Here is a 22,375-nt window from a genome sequence, read left to right on the forward strand (position 1 = left end):
TTAGTTTCACCACTTGGTGCTCTTTCACTCTGCTCACCTTGGCAAAAAACTACCTTTTTCCATTGATAAATTGGATCCCAGGGAAGACTGCTCATTCTCCCACACCCTCCCACATCCTAGGGCTGGACCTGGGGACAGGAAGGATGGCCACTTTCTTAATTCCTCCACCCTGCTATAAAATCACCTCCTTTGAGGTTCATGCCATCAGTTCTACCATCCTCTACTGAGGTCATCCTTTATGGCCAACTTCCTGTGTTCCCTGAGGACTTCGGCACCTGACTCAGTTTTCCTACCTCTTATCCTAGCAACATTCTGGTAACTTCAGTATCCCTGCCAACAAACTGTGCCTATTCCACCATTGTGTATTGGATGTGCGGGGGGCAGGTAGCTGTAACAACCAAGCTTCACCTCTTGTCCTGGACTACCTTCAACTCCAGTGAACTTCACTTCCACCCTTCCATGGCCACTCCCCACCCAGAATGCTCCACTGCTAAACCTTACACCCCAACATCCCACATTCTAACTGTAACGACAGCTTAGGGTTCTCTCTTTCTCTTGTCTCACCTCAATAAATGTTCCAATTGTATAAAGATTCCCAGTGCCAAGCCCCAAAGACCCGGGCAAGAGGAGCCCCCACCCCAAGTCTCATACTTTAGAGGGCCCCAGTCTAACCCTTCTCAGATGGTGCCTATTCCTCTAGGGTAAGGAGTCTGCAGGGCCAAGGGAACATGCCCACCAAAGCCAATGCTCACCCTCTCCATACCTGGACCAAACTCTGGATACAGAAGATCTCAGTTTTCCCTGTTGAAAGAGTCCTGAGCCTGCTTCTGGGGCCTGCATGGACTTTGTCCTCAGAGTCCTTTCTCTGGAGCATAGATTGAACTGCCAGTGACACACCGCTAAGCCCATGGGGTGGTCAAGGAGTGAGCTATGTGAGGGAGGATGGACCTTGCCTGTGCAGGCTACGGTGTACCCTTCACACTGTGGGGCGGAGCCTGGGGCAGGAAGAGAAGGAGTGTGTATCTAGGGCTGGCTCTTCCCATGTGACCTCATCTGGCACAGTCAGGATTAGGACTGAGTCCTAATAAAGGAATCTTGAAAACCGACCTGGCTGGATTTCAGAACTGCTGTGGACTCCACGTACGTCCTGTTTCCCCTTTTTGACCAGGGGTGTCTTCAGCAGTTATCTTGTGCCTAACCTTCTCCGTGTGTGTTGGATATGTGTATGTGTAGGGGTAGGCAGATTCTCTTTAGTTCATAGATCTTCAGATTAAGAGGAACTGTACTGGAGCTGCCGTACTTAAAGGAACTACACCTGACAAGCCTCTTGCTGATGCTATAAATGTGAAGGTTTGGGGGAGGCTTTAGGAGGGAGTTAGTGTATTTTCCATGTAGAAGAAATGTAAATAATGTGACCAGAGTGTTGACTATGGTAGTTTAAAATATATCCACAATTCTTTGATACTCCTTTCAAAAGGAGGAGCCTAATTTCTCTTCCCTTGAGGGTGGACTGGTCTTAGTAATTCGCTTCTAACAAATAGAATAAGGCAGGAATGACAGTGTGATTTCTGAGGCTGGATCATATAAGACATTGTGGCTTCCATCTCTCTCTCAGATCACCTGCTGTGGGAGAAGCCAGGGGCCATGTCATAAGGACGCTCAAGCAGCTGCCCTATGGAAAAAGCCACATGGTGAGGAACGGAGGCCTCTTGCTGAGAGCCATGTGAGGGAGCCACCTTGGAAGCAGATCCTTTAGCACAGTCAACCCCCTTCAGATGACTGTAGCCCAACTAATATATTGACTACAATCTCATGGGAGGCCCTAAGTGAGAACTACCCAGCTAAGCTTAATTTTTGACCCACGGGAAGTTTCGGATAATAAAATGCTTGTTGTTTTAAGCTATTAAGTTTTGGGGTGATTGGTGACACAATAATGGCAACTAATATTATACTTATTCGGTCTTGACCTCACTTGACCACTCCTCAGGATGTGACACTGTTCAGCACTCCCTCTTCCACCCACTGCTTTCCCACATTGGCTTCCAGGAAAGTACTTCCACTTGAGTTTTCTTTTAGCCTCCTAGCCAGTCTTGTCAGTTTTCTTCATTAGCTCCTCTGCTACTTGCCCCTGAAACAACCAATTCTCCTAAGACTTCTATCTTTATTCCTATCACATTGCTTATTGACTTTAATCACACCCATGATTAGTCATAATTAAAACTAAAATTTTCATGTCAGTGTCTCCTCTCCAGACCTGTCTCCTAGGCTTCTGCTTATAGGACAACCGCTTATAGGACAACTCTATTTAGAGTTGGTGGGCCCTGGCTCCTCATACTTATTTGAAATTGAATCATCCTCTTTATCTTCACACCTGTCCCTCTTCCCATAGCCCTTCCAACAATGAGGGAGACCGCTGTCCTCCCAGCTGCTCAAGCCAAAAATGTTGCTCCCAGCCACCCTAGACTCCTCCTTACTTGCTGCTTTCAGGACCTTAGTCATTCGACTCCAGCCAATATCTTTAGACTCATATTGCAAATTTTTTTTTTTCGGTATGCGGACCTCTCACTGCTGTGGCCTCTCCCGTTGCGGAGCACAGGCTCCGGACGCGCAGGCTCAGCGGCCATGACTCACGGGCCTAGCCGCTCCGCGGCATGTGGGATCTTCCTGGACCGGGTCACGAACCCGTGTCCCCTGCATCGGCAGGCGGACTGTCAACCACTGTGCCACCAGGGAAGCCCCATCTTGCAAATTTTTCTACAGGTTTTTCCAGCTTTACTTAATTACTCGTGGTTTCCAAGCGATTCTTGCCACTTCAAGCCCCTGTATGGCTTTGCACATGCCTCTTTCTAGAATTTTGCTTTTCCATCCTTGATCTGTTGGCTTTCCAATTTTGATAAGTCCTACTTTCAAACTTTAGTGCAAGCGTCTCCTCAGTCTAACTGTGCCCACAGTTCTCTGTGCTTATGTTTAGCATCGTCCTTGCAACTCCTGAATTCTCCATCCTACTTTGTAGGGCAATTCTCCATGGTATTTCTACATGTCTTGTGACAGCTTTTATCTCAAACTATCTTCTTAAGAATGTTCGCATAGCAAACAGCCTTGGGAGACAGGGGTAGTAACTCCCTCTGGGACAGGAGGCAGAGGGCAGATTTTATTTCCAGAGAAGTATAATAATGTATGTCTCTGGGGCAAAGACTGGGCAGGTTAGCAGCTCCTGATAAGGCAGGAGGTTTTCTGAGCTTAGGATTCCTCAGCTGTGACGCTAATGCATGGTGTGCAGTTTCTACCTAGGGTGCTCTGCATCACCCCTGTGGAACACAGAGGGCAAGGGGAACTGATGTGAACATGAAGCTTATAGCTGCCTGCTGAGCCATACATAATAAAGTCCTTTGTCTGACCTTCAAGTTTCATGTCTTCTGCCAGCATCTATGAACCTATGAAACTGTGGCAGGCTAACTTGCTAGCTTGCACATAGGGAAAATCTTGGACTCTTCCCAATTCTTGACACCTCTCCACATGCTTGACTGTAAGTGCCTTGAGAGCAAGAGCTGTGTCTGAATGGACTTTGCTTCCCTTGTGGGTGACACAAGGTAGTTGCTTTATAAGCGGTGGCTGCTACTAATGATGTTTCGGTCTAAAGGGCTTTGGAGGTAAGCACTCAGATATATTTACTGAATCCAACTTTGAAATAAATTGCCATGATTCTGCTGCTGGTTATTAGATATTGTGTACATTCCTTGGAGTTGTAGAGGGTGAAGGCTCAGATCTGTGTTCTGTGGCACAGTGAAATTCTCTGGGGGTTAAAAATGCTAGATAGTTCACAGGGTGTTAAGCCCTAATGCAGGTAATGAAGGTGGCTGAGCAGAGTCTAGGTTTTTCTGGGAGGTGGTATATTATGCTGCAGTTGTGATGGGATGGCATTCTCTGCCATTAGCCTCACAGTAGCATCAGACATGGCCAGAGCAGACCAGTCCCCTGTGGAACCAGACTGATTTCAGACCAATCTGTCTGAGCTTGAATGAAGGAATTTATCAGTGCTTCTGGTGCTTGAACTTTTAAGAGCAAAGGCTCTTCCCTTCTTCTAACCCTTTGCAATGACTAATCCCAACCATGACTAGGCAAGATTGCTGGCTGGGTTTGCTCGTGGGAGGGAAATCCACCAGGCTGCAGCTTTAATCCGGCTTTGCATTGTGGAAGCCTGTCTAGCTATCCTTTTTTCCTGGTTTAGGAGATGGAACCTTGTCAGCATTTGAGCTGAGGTGGCTTTCAGAGCCAGAGTCAGGGGTCAAAAGGCTTTGCGCATAGTCTATGGCCAAATGGTTATTAAAGACCACTTCATCCCATTTAAACCTATAAATAAAGAAACTGGGGTACAAAGGGGATAAATTGCTGATAATTGGCGATCGATTCCGGAGCCTAAATTGACTCTATTTCCATCTCAGTAGACGCCTCACTTTTTCTTATTCCCTTGGCTCCCTCACTCTTCCTGCATACCCAGGGAACTTGAGTGCAGCATTCTAATGCTTGGTCAGCATGATTCCTAAATTTTCTAGCAGGCTTGACTCACTAAGCTCCAGTTCCCTGAGTGTGTAAAGCAGTCCCACCTCTAAGCGAGACGGAGGCGTCAGAAAAGGAACCCTAGGGCGTGAGCCGGGGAAGGGGGGCGTGCGGGGCAAGGCGGGGCACCCTGAGACGTGCTCGTCTGTTCAGGGAGCGGCAACCCAAGAGAGACTCTCAGGTCAAGTCCCGCCCTGCATGGCGATTACACGGTGGTGGGAGGCGGACGAAGGAGGGAGTGCGCAAGGGGCGGGAGGTGCGTCTCTGTGCCCCACTCGTTTCTCCCTGGGCCAGGAGAGAGAGACAGTCTTTCAGAAGCGCACGCTGCACTTGCTCAGTGTAGAAGGGGTAACGCTCAGCTGACTCCCTCCTAGACTTGGGGATTGGCTCTGCAGGGTGTGCGAAACTCTCCGAAGGGAGTTGGAGAGAAGTACTTGACCCGGGGTGCGCGGCGGCGCGCTCAGCCGCGCCCAGTCGCGCCGAGCCCCGCGCAGGCACGCGCCTGAAGCCCCGCCCCGCCCGTGACGAGCGCGCGCGGGGCCTCTGCCCCATCCCTCGCCCGCGCGTTCCCCTCCACGCTGCCTCCGCCGTTCCCCGCCCCCTCGCCTCAGGGGCTGCCCTCGTAGCTGCCTGACTTGAGGTCCGGCAGCTTCTGCTTTTCCTGCCCCTGCCGAGGGACTGAGGGAGCTCACCCCGTGGGCAGCGGTGCTCTCGGAACACGTGGCCGTTTCGGAGCAGGTTGGAGTGAGCAGCGGGCGGCGCTGCAGGGACAGGCGCGGTGGGCAGCCCCAGGGGCAGCGGCAGGGTCCTGGCGGGGGGAGGACAGGGTTGCGGCGGGCGGAACGGTGTCTCCTTCACTTCGCCCTCCAGCCGCGGCAGCTGCAGCGGGACGCAGAGCTAGCCGAGCGGCCTCAGCTGCTAGCGGAGCGGCAGCGGTGCCTCCCCCTCCCCCCCGGAGACCAGCAGGTACCGCCGCGCACGCCTCACTCGGACCTTGGGGCCTAGGCCCCGGCGGCCAAGCAGGACGCCTGAGCCGGACTCGGGGTCGGCCCCGACTCCCTAAGATGGCCGCGCTGCCCTGCGGCCCCTCTCCCCTCTGTCTGAGACCCCCTTCTGGTCCCTTGATTCGCCTCTGAGCCCCGCTGACCGCACTTCTTGTCCCTCCCTCAGATCACCTCTCCTCGCGGCCTCGCCATGGCGACCTCCGGACAGACCTGCCCGCGGCGTAAGTAGAGCGATCTCTGCGGGATGGGGCGGCGGTGTCTGGGCAGCCGAAGCCTCCCGACCAGAAAACCGCAGCTTCTTTCCCCCTCTGTCTTCAAGGGCTTGGAAGTTCGCCCCTTTCGGTAGCCACTCCACCGTCTGACTTCCCTGGCTTTGCGGAGGAGGGGCTGGGTGGTTGGATCTCGGATAGGGGGACTGACTAGGCCTGGGGAGCTGGTCTGTGGACGCATTCACGTTCAGCTTTGACGAACTGAGAAGCAGAAAGTTATTAATTATCGGGTTCAGCTTTTGCAGGATTGGATCGGTCACGTTTTTAGAGGAAGTAGTAACCCCCCGTGTGAGGGCGCAAGGTCATTCATTACATGTGCTCCTAAGGGCGTGGACGTGCTATGTAGGATGAATGAGCTGGTGTAACGACCTCAGATTGCTTGCCCTTAAGCCTCACAGCGTGGGCCGAGGACTTGAGTGTCATACTAATATGTTTAAAGTGCATTTGATATTTAGTTGATGTAGGCGCTTGAGTGAAACATAAATGGCTGTATTTTTTTTTTATGTTTCAATATTTAAGTTTCAGAAGTATGACCTATCTTTCTCTTTCTACTTCGGAATATTGGTTTTGATCTCCGTGAGGATACTAAAGGTTGAATAGGGGGGAGAGGGACTTGTCTTAGTTTTTAATCTTATCTCATTTGGTTAAATCAGCACATTCCAGTGAATTTTGGCAGGTATATCTGTATGTACAGATATATACGTGTGTATGTGTTTGATTCTTTGTACTAGTCTCATCCTAGGAAGTGAGGCTACAGGCACTGTGTAAATTTAGGAATAGAAAATATTTTTATATATTTTGGAGGGAATTTCCCAAGTTTGTATAAACACTTAACTGTGATTGTCTATTTTAGAAATAAGCCTTTGGTGCTGATACCTCCTTCATGGATCATACTAGACTACAGTGTTATTATAGATTCTAGTGGTATCAAAACTAAGTTGGACTGCTTGGATTGAAAGGTAGCAGTGGGCCATAAGCTAGCTCTTGGACAGACTGTGTGGGAGAACAGGGACGTTAACACTGGAATGTTTCTTCCCACCAGCAATGTGTATTCCTCCATCATATGCTGACCTTGGCAAAGCTGCCAGAGATATATTCAACAAAGGATTTGGTAAGAACTGTTTTAAAAATTTTAGATCTGAAGTGAAAATGTGTGTTTGGACTGCTTAGTGAATTAGTAATTTCTTCAGATTGTAAATATCTTGCTGCAGTAATTCTTCTGTTAGCTACATTTAAGATAACATTTCTTTTAAAAGAGTACTGTAACAATCCACATTTCCCTCCATCCCACATTTCCTCCCTCCATCCCAATTTCCTCCTTTTTTTCATACTTTAGTTCAGGGAATTTACCTTTAAGAAAAAAAACAATTGTGCTTTCATTTCCTTCGGATATAGTTTAGGCCTTGGTTGACTAGAATTACCATGTTTTACTGTTTTTGCTTTTATGGTGGTGACTCATAAACGGTTATGGGTTTCTGCAAATAAATTTGGGTTTTGTTAAAGATTTTGTTCCACACCCCACCCTCCCTATCCTTTAGATTATTTCCCCAGTTGTTCAGATTATTAATTCCAAAGCGAGGTATGCCTTTGAGATAAATGTTCTAAATCCCTGTATCATAATAAACTATTGACTATTCTGATCTTTAATTTGAATTGATTTTCTGATCTGATGTTTAGGTTTGAAAAGCATGTTTTAATAAATGTTTTGATAAGATGATTTGGAAGCTGTTTTTGAGGGTGGGTGCCAAATACACACCAACATACTAGGAAAGCTTCATAGAGATGTTCTGTCCTTTACATGTTAGTTTACATAGAATAATTTAATTTGTTTTCATTTAAATATTGTATATCAACACACATTTTTATCCCCCTCTGAATATGTGAAATGTTTCTGGTTTTTGTTTTTTTAAATGTAGTCAGCTGTTGGTATGCATCTTTTATACAAAAAGATCATTTTGTTCTTTTTTGCTCTCTACTTGAAGGTTTTGGGTTGGTGAAACTGGATGTGAAAACAAAGTCATGCAGTGGCGTGGTGAGTGTTAGTTATTTGATAAGTTCTGACGAGCCTTTATACAATTTTTCAACCCATAAAATAGTCATAACTGAAAGATGTCTACCCATTTTATCTTAAAGAAGGGGCAAAAGATAATTTCGTTTTAAGGGAATTTTATCTTGATTATTTTGGCTTTGGATATGATTTCTGATTTTCATGTGGTCTTTTGCCATATTACTTTGTATGCACGAGGAACTCGGGAAAGACACTGGTCATGTGGGATTCTGTTTACTCAGTAAGGTTGCAAGCTTAAAGGCAGGGAACCTGTTATACTTTTTTGTAACACCTTCTTTTAATGCCTTTGGAAAACATTAAGAGTTCTGGGCATAAAAATATTCAGTAACTTAATTTGAGTGTACTAATCGTTTATGTAATGGTCATATTCTAGCAGCCCGCCTTGGGGAAGATTTCCACTTGTATTTTGTGAATTTAGAGAGTCCTAAATTTGAGTATTTTTAAAGAGGTTACTATTTTGATATTTGGATGTCTTGATCTTGCCTAACAAACTCCCTCAAAGAGAGTAAAGTAAAATTTAATTTTGTGTAATTTTTTTCTTCTAAAAGTTTTTGTTTGGGGATTGTTTTGGGGATGGGTATAGTGTGTGCATATTGAATATTATTGGTTATTTTGATAAATTCTTCCTACAGTTGTTAACTCCCTTAGTGCATATAACTGGTGTTTATTTAAATTAATCATTTTGTAGTTTCTCAATGCCTAGACTTGGATTTCTGGGGTTTTATATTGGTCGCATCTGTTTTTTGGTTTCTTTGGTCTGAAAGGAAGCCTGAGTATTTAGTGTGGTTGAGTGACTTACTTGCTCAAGATAACAGGTTACAGAGCAGTGACTTAGTGTTTGTTTTGTGTTCCCTCTCTTAACCTATTGCCCCTTATAAACCACTTGCTGTGTATTTGCTGAAACACAAAAGGCCTTCTAAAAGTAGAAGACTCAATTCTTGTGTTTAAAAAGCTTGCTTGCTGGCTGGAGAGACAAAATAAACTTTAAAGTAGGGAACAGTCAGAGCAGTATATGTAGTACTAGATTGTTTGATAAATCAAAATCTTTGTTGGAAAGGAAAGGCTTATTGTGGATAGGAATTTTATAAAATTAAGCTTAAGAACATGAAGGATATATAAGAGCTTGATTAGATATAGTATGTTTTAATTTGCATTTAATGTATGTAATTCAAGAACATGGTACTGATCTTGTAATATGTCCCTGGCCCCAAATAGTCGCAGTCGCATTTCTCACCTGAACTGCAACGATGTCTGGGCCACTGCAGAAGGTAGAAGCCTAAATGTCTTGGTGCGGAGTAAAAGGGAGGGTATAAGCTCCACCAGTGGTATCATCTGACCCAATTCTGGTCCCAGATCACAGTGTGATCTTCTTGGTTTTGTGTCTTGAGGACTCCTTGGCATGTACTTGGCGTGTATATAAGCTGGCTCAGCCTGTGGGCTGATGGGTGGCAGTGGGTGGGGCCTTAAGAATCATTAATCATTGTCACTCAGGACTAAAAATAGCTACTCATACACATTTGCATTTCAATTATCTGTTAGAACAGGCTCCATATATATTATATTGTTTTAGTAATGCATTCCTGTTGTGTAGAGCATGTGAAAATGTGCAAAGCTTTCAAAGTCTTAGTCCAATTTAATCCTCCAGAAGTAAGTTTTGTTATTACAGTTGAGGTAACTGAGACCCAGAGAAGTGTCTTCCTCAGTGTTATCATTTAGTAAATGCCAGCCAGAACTGGATGTCAGGACTCCTAATTTCATATCCAGTGTTCTTCCCTAACACAATTTGGTGCTTTTTAGTATGGGCATGAGTGCCAAGCTTTGACTTGAAATTTCTGTTACTGAAAGCATCTAATTTCAGGAGATTGTATATAAGACCTAAAGAATTGAGTCTGTTTCACGGCAGAGCGATAGTTACACAAATGCTCTGTTTTCTAAGTGAAGGATGATTGGTCTTTTCTCCTTTTGATAGAGTTTTTGGTATTTCCTCATTCTGCAGGTATCACAATTTCAGGTCGAAGGCTTTTCTTTATTAGTTCAGATCAGCCATCTTTAAACTTGGCTTTCCAATGGCCTTAAGAGTATAACCATCATTAGCAGTCAGATCAGAACCCTCAAAGGGCATTTTTAACATTTTATCTTGGAAGATTTCAGTTGCTTGCCTGTATACTAAGCTCTGAAAGGTTAGATTTCTGGATTATCTGTAGCAGATTTTGAATTTCAGATAAGCCCTCTCCATATTATGCCTTCCTTTTCAGTTGGTGTGCAATTAGGGATTGGCAAGTTATTTATATTTGCTACAAACATAAGATTATATAGTACACTTCAAATTGATCACTGCATAGGTTGTTTTTTCTACTAATATCATCTGTTGTACAGAGTATAGTTTATATTATGCATGATATAAACCAGTTATAGAGTAAATCTCCTATAATTTCCCTCCCCCCCCCTTTTTTTTTAATGAGAATGTAAAGATGGTTGGGAAGGCATTAAACCTGATGAAGACTCTTTATGTCAGAAACAGAATATTGAGGTTACCAAAGAATTAAAAAAAAAATCTTTTGTTTGTGGCATAGATTCTTACAGTGGGGTGCTTTCCTTTTAAGGATTTTCAGGAACCATTTCATAGTAAATTGTGTATAAACTCAGATTTTAATGAAGGGGGTCTGTGATTAGCCATACTGACCTATTTCGTGTCTCATTCAATATCAGGCAGATTGGAAGCAGTACTAAAACATCCACCCTCCCCCACTGATTTTTTTTTGAATCCCAAATAAAATCACCTTAGCAGAAGTTTCCTTAAAAGTTGTATAGTTTGTTGTTCACTTGAGAATCAGATACAAGTAAATTTTGATCCATTGGTTGGAGATGTCAGCAGTAGTAAGATGTAGTCAGTAACTTACAGGCTAATTTGTCACTCTTGTATATACTCAGTAGCAGAGGGTAGGAGTGTTTGGGAAGCTAGAAAAAAGAGGATTAGTGAAATTATTGTGTTTCAGTGGCGTTTGTGTGTGTGTGTGTGTGTGTAAATTAGGAAGTGGATTCTTCTAGGCTTACGAGAAAGTTCCTGAAGTTTGTCTTGTCTTCTTAGGAATTCTCAACATCTGGTTCATCTAATACAGACACTGGTAAAGTTACCGGGACCTTGGAGACCAAATATAAATGGTGTGAGTATGGTCTGACTTTCACAGAAAAGTGGAACACTGATAATACTCTGGGAACAGAAATCGCTATTGAAGACCAGGTAACATTTGAAAATGTGCTGTAGTATTAAGTATTTTATTTTTGTATTTCAAAAAAGAAATAAAGCTGAAAACAAATTCTTTTTCTCTCAAAATAGATTTGTCAAGGTTTGAAACTGACATTTGATACCACCTTTTCACCAAACACGGGGTAAGCATGGCATTTTTGTCTGCTTTAAATTGAAAAGCATTCTTCTTTGGTATATTTAAGAAAGGTGCACATTCAGGTGCCTTGAGGTGGTGAATTTCTGTTTCTGCCTTTGGAGCATGAGCAGTATGGTTGTTGACTTGCCTTCAAATATTTGCCTCTTATTGTGACACTAACTTGGGTACCTAACATGTTTTTTATAGGCTTTTGTGACTGATAACCAATTCTGCAAAGCAGTCTTCCTATGGTGGTGGTGGTCCAGTCGCCCCTTGTGCCTTTTAGTTCATTGAGCCATATATTTTTTTTTACCTCTTATGATTATCTTGCTACCTCTTATACAGGCATACCTTGGAGATATTGCAGGTTTGGTTCCAAACCACTGCAATAAAGTGAATATTGTAAAAAAGCGACTCATACGGATTTTTTGGTTTCCCAGTGCATATAAAAGTTATGTTTACACTATACTGTTGTCTGTTAAGTGTGCAGTAGCATTATGTTGGGGGAAAAAACAACGTACATACCTTAATTAAAAAATACTTTATTTCTAAAATATACCAACGATCATCTGAGCCTTCACCAAGTCGTAGTAGTAACATCAGAAGATCAGTGACCACAGATCACTGTAACAAATATAATAATAATAATAAAGTTTGAAATATTATGAGAACTACTAAAATGTGACAACAGCAACACAAAGTGAACAAATGCTGTTGGAAAAAAACACCCAAACAGATTTGCTTGGTGCAGGATTGCTACAAACCCTCAATTGCTACAAATCCTGCTACAAACAGGTGCGGGGGGAGGGAAACACAGTAAAGTGAACTGCAGTAAAACAATGAAGTGTGCCTGTACTCACCAGTTACAGTGAGGTTCATTTAAATCTGTTTTGTGCCCTCTATGCAGAAGTTATGTCTGTAAATCTTTCCCACTGACATCAGTTTTAAGACAGTTTGTTCTTTTTCCAGAAAGAAAAGTGGTAAAATCAAGTCTTCTTACAAGAGGGAATGTATAAACCTTGGTTGTGATGTTGACTTTGATTTTGCTGGACCTGCAATCCACGGTTCAGCAGTCTTTGGTTATGAGGGCTGGCTTGCTGGGTACCAGATGACCTTTGACAGTGCAAAATCAAAGCTGACAAGAAATAACTTTGCAGTGGGCTACAGGACTGGGGACTTCCAGCTACACACTAATGTGTGAGTATTTCTTTTGTGGGATATTATGATGTAGGACCTCAAAGTGGTATTGATGTCTCCTGTCATTTCCTGTGAGTCTAAGTACAACCTAAAGGAATTCTCTTAACATAAAAAGATCATCCTTGGGCATTTCTAGAATGCCCTTCAGAAGTGTACAGTAAAAATCATTAGTCTGAGTTTTGGTGCTGAGAGAGTAAATGTTCATTTCACATGAGGCTTGATGTGCTTTGGATTTTTAGAAGAGGCTAAGATGGGAGTTCCTTGGTGGTTTAGTGGTTAGGATTTGGAACTTTCACTGCCGTGGCCCGGGTTCTGTCCCCGGTCAGGGAACTGAGATTCCACAAGCTGCATGGTATGGCCAAAAAAAAAAAGGCTAAGACATTGTCAAACTCTATGTGCATTCATTTGACTTCATTGTTTGTGATGTGTGAGGTGCTCATTTGATAGGATTACCTAAAATGTATAGAGTTTTTACCTAACCCAAATTAAATGTATATGTAGCAAGGACTTAAAAAGAATTTTTTCCCTTATAAAAATGATGCATTGGTATATAACAGAAGTACAAAGAAGAAAACAAAAATGTTTCATAATCCCACCGTCTAGACATATAATTTTTGTTAATTGTTAATGCTTCGGTGTTTCATCTTTTTATATGTGTGTATATAAAATACATACCAAAAAGGCTGTTTTTAACCTTCTCCCCCCACCTTAATACATTTTGATCATTTTCCTATAGCATTATGTATTCTTAGTGATGGTTAGTGTCTGCATGATAATTTTTATAGATATACCATGATTGATTTGACCAATCCCTGTTTTTGGACATAAGTTGGGAAAAGTCCTTTGATGACATTAAAAAAATTTTTTTTATTTATTTAGTTTTGGCTGTGTTGGGTCTTCGTTGCTGTGCGTGGGCTTTCTCTAATTGCGGTGAGCGGGGGCTGCTCTTCGTTTCAGTGCGCGAGCTTCTCATCACGGTGGCTTCTCCTTTTGCGGCGCACAGGCTCTAGGTGTGTGGGCTCTAGAGTGCAGGCTCAGTAGTTGTGGCGTATGGGCTTGGTTGCTCCGCAGCATGTGGGATCTTCCTGGACCAGGGCTCGAACCCACGTCCCTTGCATTGGCAGATGGATTCTTAACCACTGCGCCACCAGGGAAGCCCCGAAAAGACCTTTTAAAACTAAAGTTTTCAGTGGAACACTAGAGACCCATGTAAGCAATGGCTTTTATTTAAATGTAATGCTACAGTATCAGCCTTGTGCCTTAGACATTATTACATTGTCTAGTCTAGGTTGACTAATTTAAAATATCTTATAGCAATGATGGGACAGAATTTGGAGGATCAATTTATCAGAAAGTATGTGAAGATCTTGACACTTCAGTAAACCTTGCTTGGACATCAGGAACCAACTGTACTCGCTTTGGCATTGCAGCTAAATATCAGTTGGATCCCACTGCTTCCATTTCTGTGAGTACTGCTGTGGGCTTAGAATGGGATTTTGGTTGTGGGACTTAATCTTTGGGTATATTGGATTGTGTTGAATATTTGAATTGTGGTTCACACAATTCCCAGTTTACACACAGATTGGGACTAGAACTCGGGAATGCTGCTTTTTTTTGTTGAGACAGAGATGTTTGCTATCCAGGCCACAGGAGTTTGTTTAAATTAACTTCAAAAGTTGTACAAGTAGTGTAGATAATAACTATGAGGGCCAAGCCTGTCCAAGCCCAGGGAAGCCAGTATTTTGGGCCCTGGGCAGTTCTCATTCTGGTTGGAAGGTAATAGTACTTTGTTACTTTGTGTTTGTCTTTAATGGTTTACAAAATATCTTCAGATTTGATCTGAGCAGCCAGTGGTACACATGCTGTTTTGCAAGTGAAGAAACCAAAGCTTGGAGAGAGGAATGACGTAGACCACAGTAGGGCCAGGACTGGACTTGCATGTCTTTTGATTTCCCTTCTGTCTAGGGTGACTAGGTAGCTCATCCTGCTTTGCCTGGGACTATCCCAACTTTAGCACTGAAAGTCCTGCATCCCAGGAACTCCCTCCCCTCTATCGTGGGTTGGTTGGGTTGCATGGCCACCCTAGTCCTGTCCTTATACTCTTTCTGCTATTTCTTCCTTCAGTCATAGTGGATTGTGGTAGGAGGGAGTACAGTGTCTGAGGGTATAGAGCGCTGGCTCCAGTTTCAGGCAGATCAGCAGCTCTTCCTGTGTGTTAGTTGCTTACAGGTCAGGTACCGTATGTACTAGAATGAAAGAGTTAAACCTTCCGTGAGAGTTATTTCTGTTACATAAAGTCATCTTCATTCCTGAGGACGATATGTTTTGATAATTTAGGCAGTTAAGTTTTAGCCCCATTCTTGTTTTAGCTTAGCAGAGTTGTAATCAGAGAGAATGAGAAGCACCCGGAATGCTTTTCCTGTTGGCAAGGCAGTGATTCATGTATTTTTCCCTTCTCTATTTCTGACTACACTGTAGCAGTAAAATCCTCAGGATTCACACAGCACAGTGTGCTGTGGTAGCTACATTGCTATTCTCTTCAAATATATGTCTATGGCACCATCACAGGTTTAATGCCAGCAGAAGATGCAGCTCTCTCACAGTCTAAAATGGGAAGGCAGCTTGGGACCTGTGTGCCAGTGAGTGACTTCTGGGGATTAGTTTGGAAAACTATAGAATATTTAGCATGGTCCACCTAAGCAGTGCTGCTGTTACCCTAATCAAGCATTACCCCGGAAGCATTGCATAATGCTCCATTAGTTTCATGGTTGACTCCTAAAATAGTAGGAGCTATTTTATTGTTTGGGGCTCTTAATTTGTTTGGCAAAAGATGGTTACTAGTGGGGCATTTCTTCCTTAGACAAATAACTCACATGGTCATTGGTGGCTCATGAAGACTTGGCTGTAGTGCCAAGTGAATACAAGTTTTGTTTCTGTGACTTTTGCCTGTATAGTTGGATCATTTCTCTCTCAATTGGGCTGTTTTGATATATATTACAAAAGAGTGTAGACATCGAATCATTTCCAAGTCTGTTTTTTTTTTTTTTGCAGTACGCGGGCCTCTCACTGTTGTGGCCTCTCCCGTTATGGAGCACAGGCTCCGGACGCGCAGGCTCACGGGCCCAGCCGCTCCGCGGCATGTGGGATCTTCCTGGACCGGGGCACGAACCCGTTTCCCCCATATCGGCAGGCAGACTCTCAACCACTGCGCCACCAGGGAAGCCCCCAAGTCTGTTTTGATCCCAGAGGCTGTTTGTTACCTTTTTATTACCATAGCACTCAAAATGCTGAAGAGCAAAGTTACCTGACTAGGCAACCTAGGCCATGGAGGGCAGGGTGAGATGCCCCCATTTAGAGCCTTAGGCCTCTGGTATGGCTTAAGTGATGTCAGTAGTGGGAGAGAATGGAGCTCGAAGCTTCTCCTGACCATGTCTTCCTCTCCAGGATTCCTTCCAGCCCTAGAAAGTCTGTGACTAAAATCCTAAAATAGTAGAATTGTACAAGGAGGGAAGGGGTCTGGATTGGTAAATGATGCCCCTTTGGAACGCCTTCTTAAGCACCGTCTAGTTATATACAGCCAGGACTCAAGGGCATTAATGAGAGGTGTGAGAAAGTGAGGTGAAGGAGTTGTAGTCAGTCTCTTTCTTCAGAGGAAGTGCTTGTCATTTGGAGATTTAGAACATGTATGGTTTAGATTCTTTAGGAATACCCCTGAAAGTAGTGTCGTAGTCACAAATTTAAACTATACGTACACATGCCATACTTTGAGGGTTGTGTGTGTGTCAATGTCATGTAGTTAGTGAGCCTGGTGAACTTCCATTACCCACATTCTGGTATGGTCTTATGTGCTAGATTAGACTCAACAAGGACAGTTTTTATGAGAGCGCTTAGGCTTTTGTGCTATATGGACAGTTAGGGGTCTGTGGACACATCCCAAAAGATTGCAAGAGTTTTGTGTCCTGCTGACAATTTGAATTTAGTGGATGAGGATTAAGTGGCACCTAGTTTTTGCTTACCTTAATACAATATTAAATTTTATTAACTCTTGTGGAAAAGTGAATGCGTCATAATTGTATGATAGGGAAACACCCAGGGGCTTTGTCTCTCCATTCAAAAATTTGTCTTACATTTGTTTTTGCATTTTATCTTAGGCAAAAGTCAACAATTCTAGTTTAATTGGAGTGGGCTACACTCAGACTCTGAGGCCTGGTAAGTATTAAGGATTGTTCTGATAGTGGTTTCAAAATTAGTTTCATTTCTCAGCTTCTTTTTATTTATTTATTTTTTAAATGGAAACTTTTGAGTTTATGCTTCAAAAGGCAGTATTAAGAGAATGAAAAGACATACCATAGACTGAGAAAAATGTTTGCAAATCATACAAAGGACTTATACCCATAACATGTAAAGAACTCTTAAAACTCATTAATAACTATGACAAACAACCCAATCAAAAGATGGCAAAAGACTTGCAGAGACATTTATATGAAGACATACAAATAGCTAATTAGCACAGGAAAAGGTGCTCAGTGTCTATTAGTCATTAAGTAACTGTAAATTAAAACCACAATGAAATACCACTTCTACCCACTAGAATGGATATAATAAATCATTAGAAAATAACAAGTGTAGATGAAGATAGGGAGAAGTTAGAGCCCTCATACAGTGCTGGCATGCACATAAAATATTACAGCCACTTTAGAAAACAGACTGTTAGATTTTTTTTTAAATAGATCTTTCTTGGAGTATAATTTCTTCATAATACCATGTTAGTTTCTGTTGCACAACAAAGCGAATCAGCCATATGCATACATATCTCCCTATATCCCCTCCCTCTTGAGCCTCCCTCCCATCCTCCCTATCCCACCCCTCTAGGTCATCACAGAGCACTGAGCCGATCTCCCTGTGCTATGCTGCTGCTTCCCACCAGCCAACTATTTTACATTTGGTAGTGTATGTATGTTGAAACTTCTCTCACTTCGTCCCAGCTTCGCCCTTCCACCCCATGTCATCAAGTCCATTCTCTTATGTCTACCTCTTTATTCCTGCCCTGCAACCAGGTTCATCAGTACTATTTTTTCTTTTTTTTTAAGATTCCATATGTATGCTTTAGCATATGGTATTTGTTTTTCTCTTTCTGACTTACTTCACTCTGTATGACAGACTCTAGGTCCATCCACCTCACTGCAAATAACTCAATTTCGTTTCTTTTTATGACTGAGTAATATTCCATTGTATATATGTGCCACATCTTCTTCATCCATTCATCTGTCGATGGACATCTAGGTTGGTTCTATGTCCTGGCTATTGTAAATGGTGCTTGCAGTGAACATTGGGGTGCATGTGTCTGGTTTTCTCAGGGTATATGCCCAGTAGTGGGATTGCTGGGTCATATGGTAGTTCTATTTTTAGTTTTTTAAGGAACCTCCATACTGTCCTCCATAGTGGTTGTATCAATTTACATTCCCACCAACAGTGCAAGAGGGTTCCCTTCTCACCACACCCTTTCCAGCATTGATTGTTTCTAGCTTTTGATAATGGCCATTCTGACCAGCGTGAGGTGATACCTCATTGCAGTTTTGATTTGCATTTCTCTAATAATTAGTGGTGTTGAGCATCTTTTCATGTGCCTCTTGGCCATCTGTATGTCTTCCTTGGTGAAATGTCTATTTAGGCCTTCTGCTCATTTTTTTTTTTTTTTTTTGCCGTACGCGGGCCTCTCACTGTTGTGGCCTCTCCCGTTACGGAGCACAGGCTCCGGACACGCAGGCTCAGCGGCCATGGCTCACGGGCCCAGCTGCTCCATGGCATGTGGGATCTTCCCGGACTGGGGCACGAACCCGTGTCCCCTGCATCGGCAGGCGGGCTCTCAACCACTGTGCCACCAGGGAAGCCCTCTTCTGCTCACTTTTTAACTGGATTGTTTGTTTTTTTGATATTAAGCTCCATGAGCTGTTTGTATATTTTGAGGTTAATCCTTTGTTGTTTCAATTGCAGATATTTTCTCCCATTCTGAGGGTTGTCTTTTTGTCCTGTTTATGGTTTCCTTTGCTGCACAAAAAGTTTAATTAAGTCCCATTTGTTTCTTTTTGTTTTTATTTCTGTTACTCTAGGAGGTGGGTCAAAAAAGATCTTGCTGTGGTTTATGTCAAAGAGTGTTTTTCCTCTAAAAGTTTTATAGTGTCTGGTCTTACATTCAAGTCTTTAATCCATTTGGAGTTTATTTTTGTGTATGGTGTTAGGTAGTGTTCTAACTTCATTCTTTTACATGTAGCTGTCCAGTTTTCCCAGCACCACTTATTGAAGAGGCTGTCTTTTCTCCACTGTATGTTCTTGCCTCCTTTGTCATAAATTAGGTGTCAGTATGTGCGTGGGTTTATCTTTGGGCATTCTATCCTGTACCATTGATCTATATTTCTATTTTTGTGCCAGTACCATACTGTCTTGATTACTGTAGCTTTGTGGTATAGTTTGAAGTCAGGGAGCCTGATTCCTCCAACTCGTTTTTTTTTCTCAAGATTCAGCTTCTTCTTTTCCAAACCTTTCAAGCATACAGAAGAATTGACAGAAAGTACAGTGAACACATGTTTACCTTTTGCCACAGTTTTTTATTCCTTTCCTTTTTTTTTTTATGGTGGGCTGTTTGGAAGTTGCAGCTATCATGATATTTCCCTAAATGCTTCAGCATGCATCTCCTCAGAATAAGAACATTGTCCGGCATAACCACAATACTGTTATCACACCTGAGAAAGTTAACAGTGATTCCATATTATTACTTAATATCCATTCTCTATTTACTTTCCTCACTTGTACCTGAAATGTCTTGTAGTAATTTTTATTTCTCCAATCATAGTTCACTCATTGCTTTGGTTGTTTGGTCTCTATAGTCTCATTTACTTTACATAGTATTTTTGAGCCTTGCTGTGTTTTCTGGAGCAGTACTTCTCAAATACCAGTGTGTGCATGAATCACCTTGGGAATCTTATTAAAATACATAGGTCTGGGGCGAGGGGTTCTGACTTTCTAACAAGCTCTTAGGTGATGCCAGTGTTGCTGGTTCTTGAACCACCAGTTGAAGAGCAAGGCTCTAAAGCACTTGGAACTTTTTCCCCAGACTTTTTGACTGTTTTGAAACCTAAAGAAAAGAATGGTACCACGAACACTCATACCTTCCCCACGTTGACCAATTACTAACATTTATTTTGTTTTTATTATCTCTCCATGTCTCTATACATAATCCTTCTTTTCTTTTTTCCCCACATATCCTTATGAATTATTTAAATACGTTTTCCAAACACATAGACACATCAGCCCTAGCATACATATCATGAGAGTAAGACATTTTTAACTGCATCATTATAAAGACATCATAACTATAATACTGTTTTCACAGCTAAGGGAATTAACAGTTTGAAATAATACCTAATATATAGTATATATTTGGATTTCTGCACTTGTCCCAAAAGTGTCTCTTAATTGTAGCTTTTCCTTTCCAGGATCCAATTATGGTTGTCATTTAGTCTGGATAGTGTATTGAACATGATTGTATTTTCCAGAGCTGTTTGAGCTTTATTATGAAGTTCTTATGCTCTGGGACTTGATGCCTTCCTTACTGTGGATGTGCCAATGAATTGTCTGGTGTCTCAGATACTTCCAAGCGCCCTCTGGTGGCTGGCACTAGTAGGTCATCTGACAAGCTGAGGAAAAGTGACAGGTTGTGGCGTGACTGCAGACTCCCATGAGGTGTTTCAGGCACTTGATAGTTGTCTGCTTTTGTTTACAGGTGTGAAGCTTACACTGTCTGCTCTGGTAGATGGGAAGAGCATTAATGCTGGAGGCCACAAACTTGGGCTTGCCCTGGAGCTGGAGGCTTAATCCAGCTGAAAGAAACCTCTGGGAATGGACATCAGAAGATTTGGCCTTAATATATTTCCAGTGTGACCAGCAGGCTCCCCCCCCCCCCAAGAAGGTGATCAGAACAAAGGATGATCTAAACAAGAGCTGTATTTTAAATATTTAGGCAGTTACTTGTTAGCTGGTTTCTAGTTGAATTGGTTATCTATCTAGTTACCAATGCTGCAGTCGTGCAGTCACCTATACATTATTTAAATGTATTTAACTGTTAAATGCGCTACCCACCAATAATGAAATAGACCTTTATGAAAACTGTGCAATTGTGTGCATGTTTGTTTTTATGTTTCTTTTAACATTGAATATTGCCATTGAATGAGATGGATCAGTGGATGTTTTAAGATGAGGTTAAAATTTTTTGTTAATTTCAACCATCATTAGAATTACTTTTGGTATCCCAAAACATTACAAATTATGAATAAAACAAGTATACATAATTAATGACTCTTAAGTATTTGCAGAGTTAAAAACTTGGCAGCTAGGGTCAAATCTTCCTTGTTTCTAGCTAGTACTTTATTTTTCCAGTGAGCATTTATTTTGCTCTTTTCATGAATCTGTGCCACAGAGTCCTCTGACCCGAGAGTAACTCCATGAGATTTTTAGACTACAATAAAGTAAGAAGATATATGCCTTCATATCTTCAGTTTGTAAATTTGAAAAATTACATTGGATCATCGTGAACTCCAGGAAGAGTTAGCAAGTGATGAAAAAAGAGAAATGAAGGGATGGTGCTGAAGGTTGTATACACCCACCACACCCCTTTGGGTTATTGCTTTGGAAATGATCCAGGCCCTAGTTAGGTAGGATGGGATGAGGTGTAAGGAAAGGGAGTAAGGCGTAGACAGTGTCAATACCCAGAGGGTCTGTAGAATGGAAGTGTATGGGCCTCAGTGAGAGGTCGTTACTTGTTTCTTTTCAGGCAGGCACTGAGAAGCTTGGGCCTAAGTTTGTGACCGGAGTGCCTTCAGGCTATGTGGCCATTGGCCTTAATCTGGACTTGAGCTGAATGATAGAAATTAATAGATGATTTGGTTGGAAAAGTAGGAAAGAGGAATTTTGATGGGAGAAGTGTTAGAAAGATACCATCAAAGGTTAGAGAAGAGTTTTGTTGAACAAATTCATAATACTAGATCTGTGGTATAGTTTGAAGTCAGAGAGAACAGATAAGAAAATGTAGTACTTACTCATTACCCAAAAAGTGATACATGCTGAAAATTTCCAGGTCAAGAAGAATCTGATGAGAGATTAGCAACCCAAACAAGCTTTCCATACAGGTGGGATGGGGGGCACAAAGGCCCCTTCTGATCTGTTTGTCCTAAGGGACTGGCTGGAATGGCCCATGGAATAAGACACATAACTTAATGGCAGTAAGTTGGAATTTGAACCAGTTTGTTTGAATCAGGCAGGACCTATTGCTAGGTAAGAAGAAAAACAGGAAAGGGTGTCTGCAAGCTAGGTATGAAAGCGGCTCTTGTGTTTTCAGGATACTTAAGAGTAAAATGGACCTATTCACCCATGTGCTTCTTATATACTTTTATAAGTAGGAGAGAGAAGGATAGTTTACAGCCAGGTTCCTGAGGGTTGTCTGAAATGCAAGTATATATCCCAAATACTGTAGGGTTATGAAAGTTGCCAGCTGTGGGGTCATGGGGCTCCTGTGGCCTTGATATGTTAGAAATTAATAGATGATTAATTTATTAATCAGCAGCCTCCAGGTTCAGTGCCACCACCCAGGCCTAACGGATGGTGGCAAAACCTAGTTCTAGGCTGATGCCATTTCTGTCTGAGGCCTGAGGCAGTGTTGGTGGAAAGGACACTTCATATCTGAGCCTGATCTTCATTTGTGGTGTGGAGATAAGATCTTCCTATGGATTGTGGAGGTTTAAACCACAGAGTGAAGCACCTGGCTCCCTCTCCACCTGGGCTCATAGGCTCATAGATGTTTGTGTTGGAAAGCTTAACTTTCTCTTCATCTTCCTCTGGGGAACT

The 22,375-nt window shown here is 42.5% G+C and overlaps 1 protein-coding gene across 3 annotated transcripts; it reads left to right on the forward strand.

The window, feature by feature from the left end:
* Positions 1-5,118: 5,118 nt before the first annotated feature.
* Positions 5,119-20,649, forward strand: VDAC2 (voltage dependent anion channel 2). Of its 3 annotated transcripts, none has more exons than XM_022590966.2 (10): positions 5,119-5,295; positions 5,728-5,782; positions 6,873-6,941; positions 7,813-7,862; positions 10,987-11,139; positions 11,236-11,288; positions 12,251-12,478; positions 13,793-13,943; positions 16,630-16,687; positions 20,259-20,649. In XM_022590966.2, the coding sequence occupies exons 2-10, from the start codon at positions 5,752-5,754 to the stop codon at positions 20,348-20,350; spliced, it is 885 nt and encodes a 294-aa protein (XP_022446674.1). In that variant the 5' UTR covers positions 5,119-5,295; positions 5,728-5,751; the 3' UTR covers positions 20,351-20,649. The 3 variants fall into 3 exon arrangements, with proteins under 3 accessions (XP_022446674.1, XP_022446673.1, XP_089753370.1); XM_022590965.2 differs by lacking the exon at positions 5,119-5,295 and adding an exon at positions 5,416-5,523; XM_089897244.1 differs by lacking the exons at positions 5,119-5,295; positions 5,728-5,782 and adding exons at positions 6,167-6,248; positions 6,484-6,492.
* The last annotated feature ends 1,726 nt before the right edge of the window (positions 20,650-22,375 follow it).

This window comes from Delphinapterus leucas, chromosome 16 (genome assembly GCF_059928025.1).
Source record: "Delphinapterus leucas isolate spDelLeu-1000000601 "Yukka" chromosome 16, BTC_Dleu_Yukka2, whole genome shotgun sequence".
Classification (NCBI taxonomy): Eukaryota; Metazoa; Chordata; class Mammalia; order Artiodactyla; family Monodontidae; genus Delphinapterus; species Delphinapterus leucas.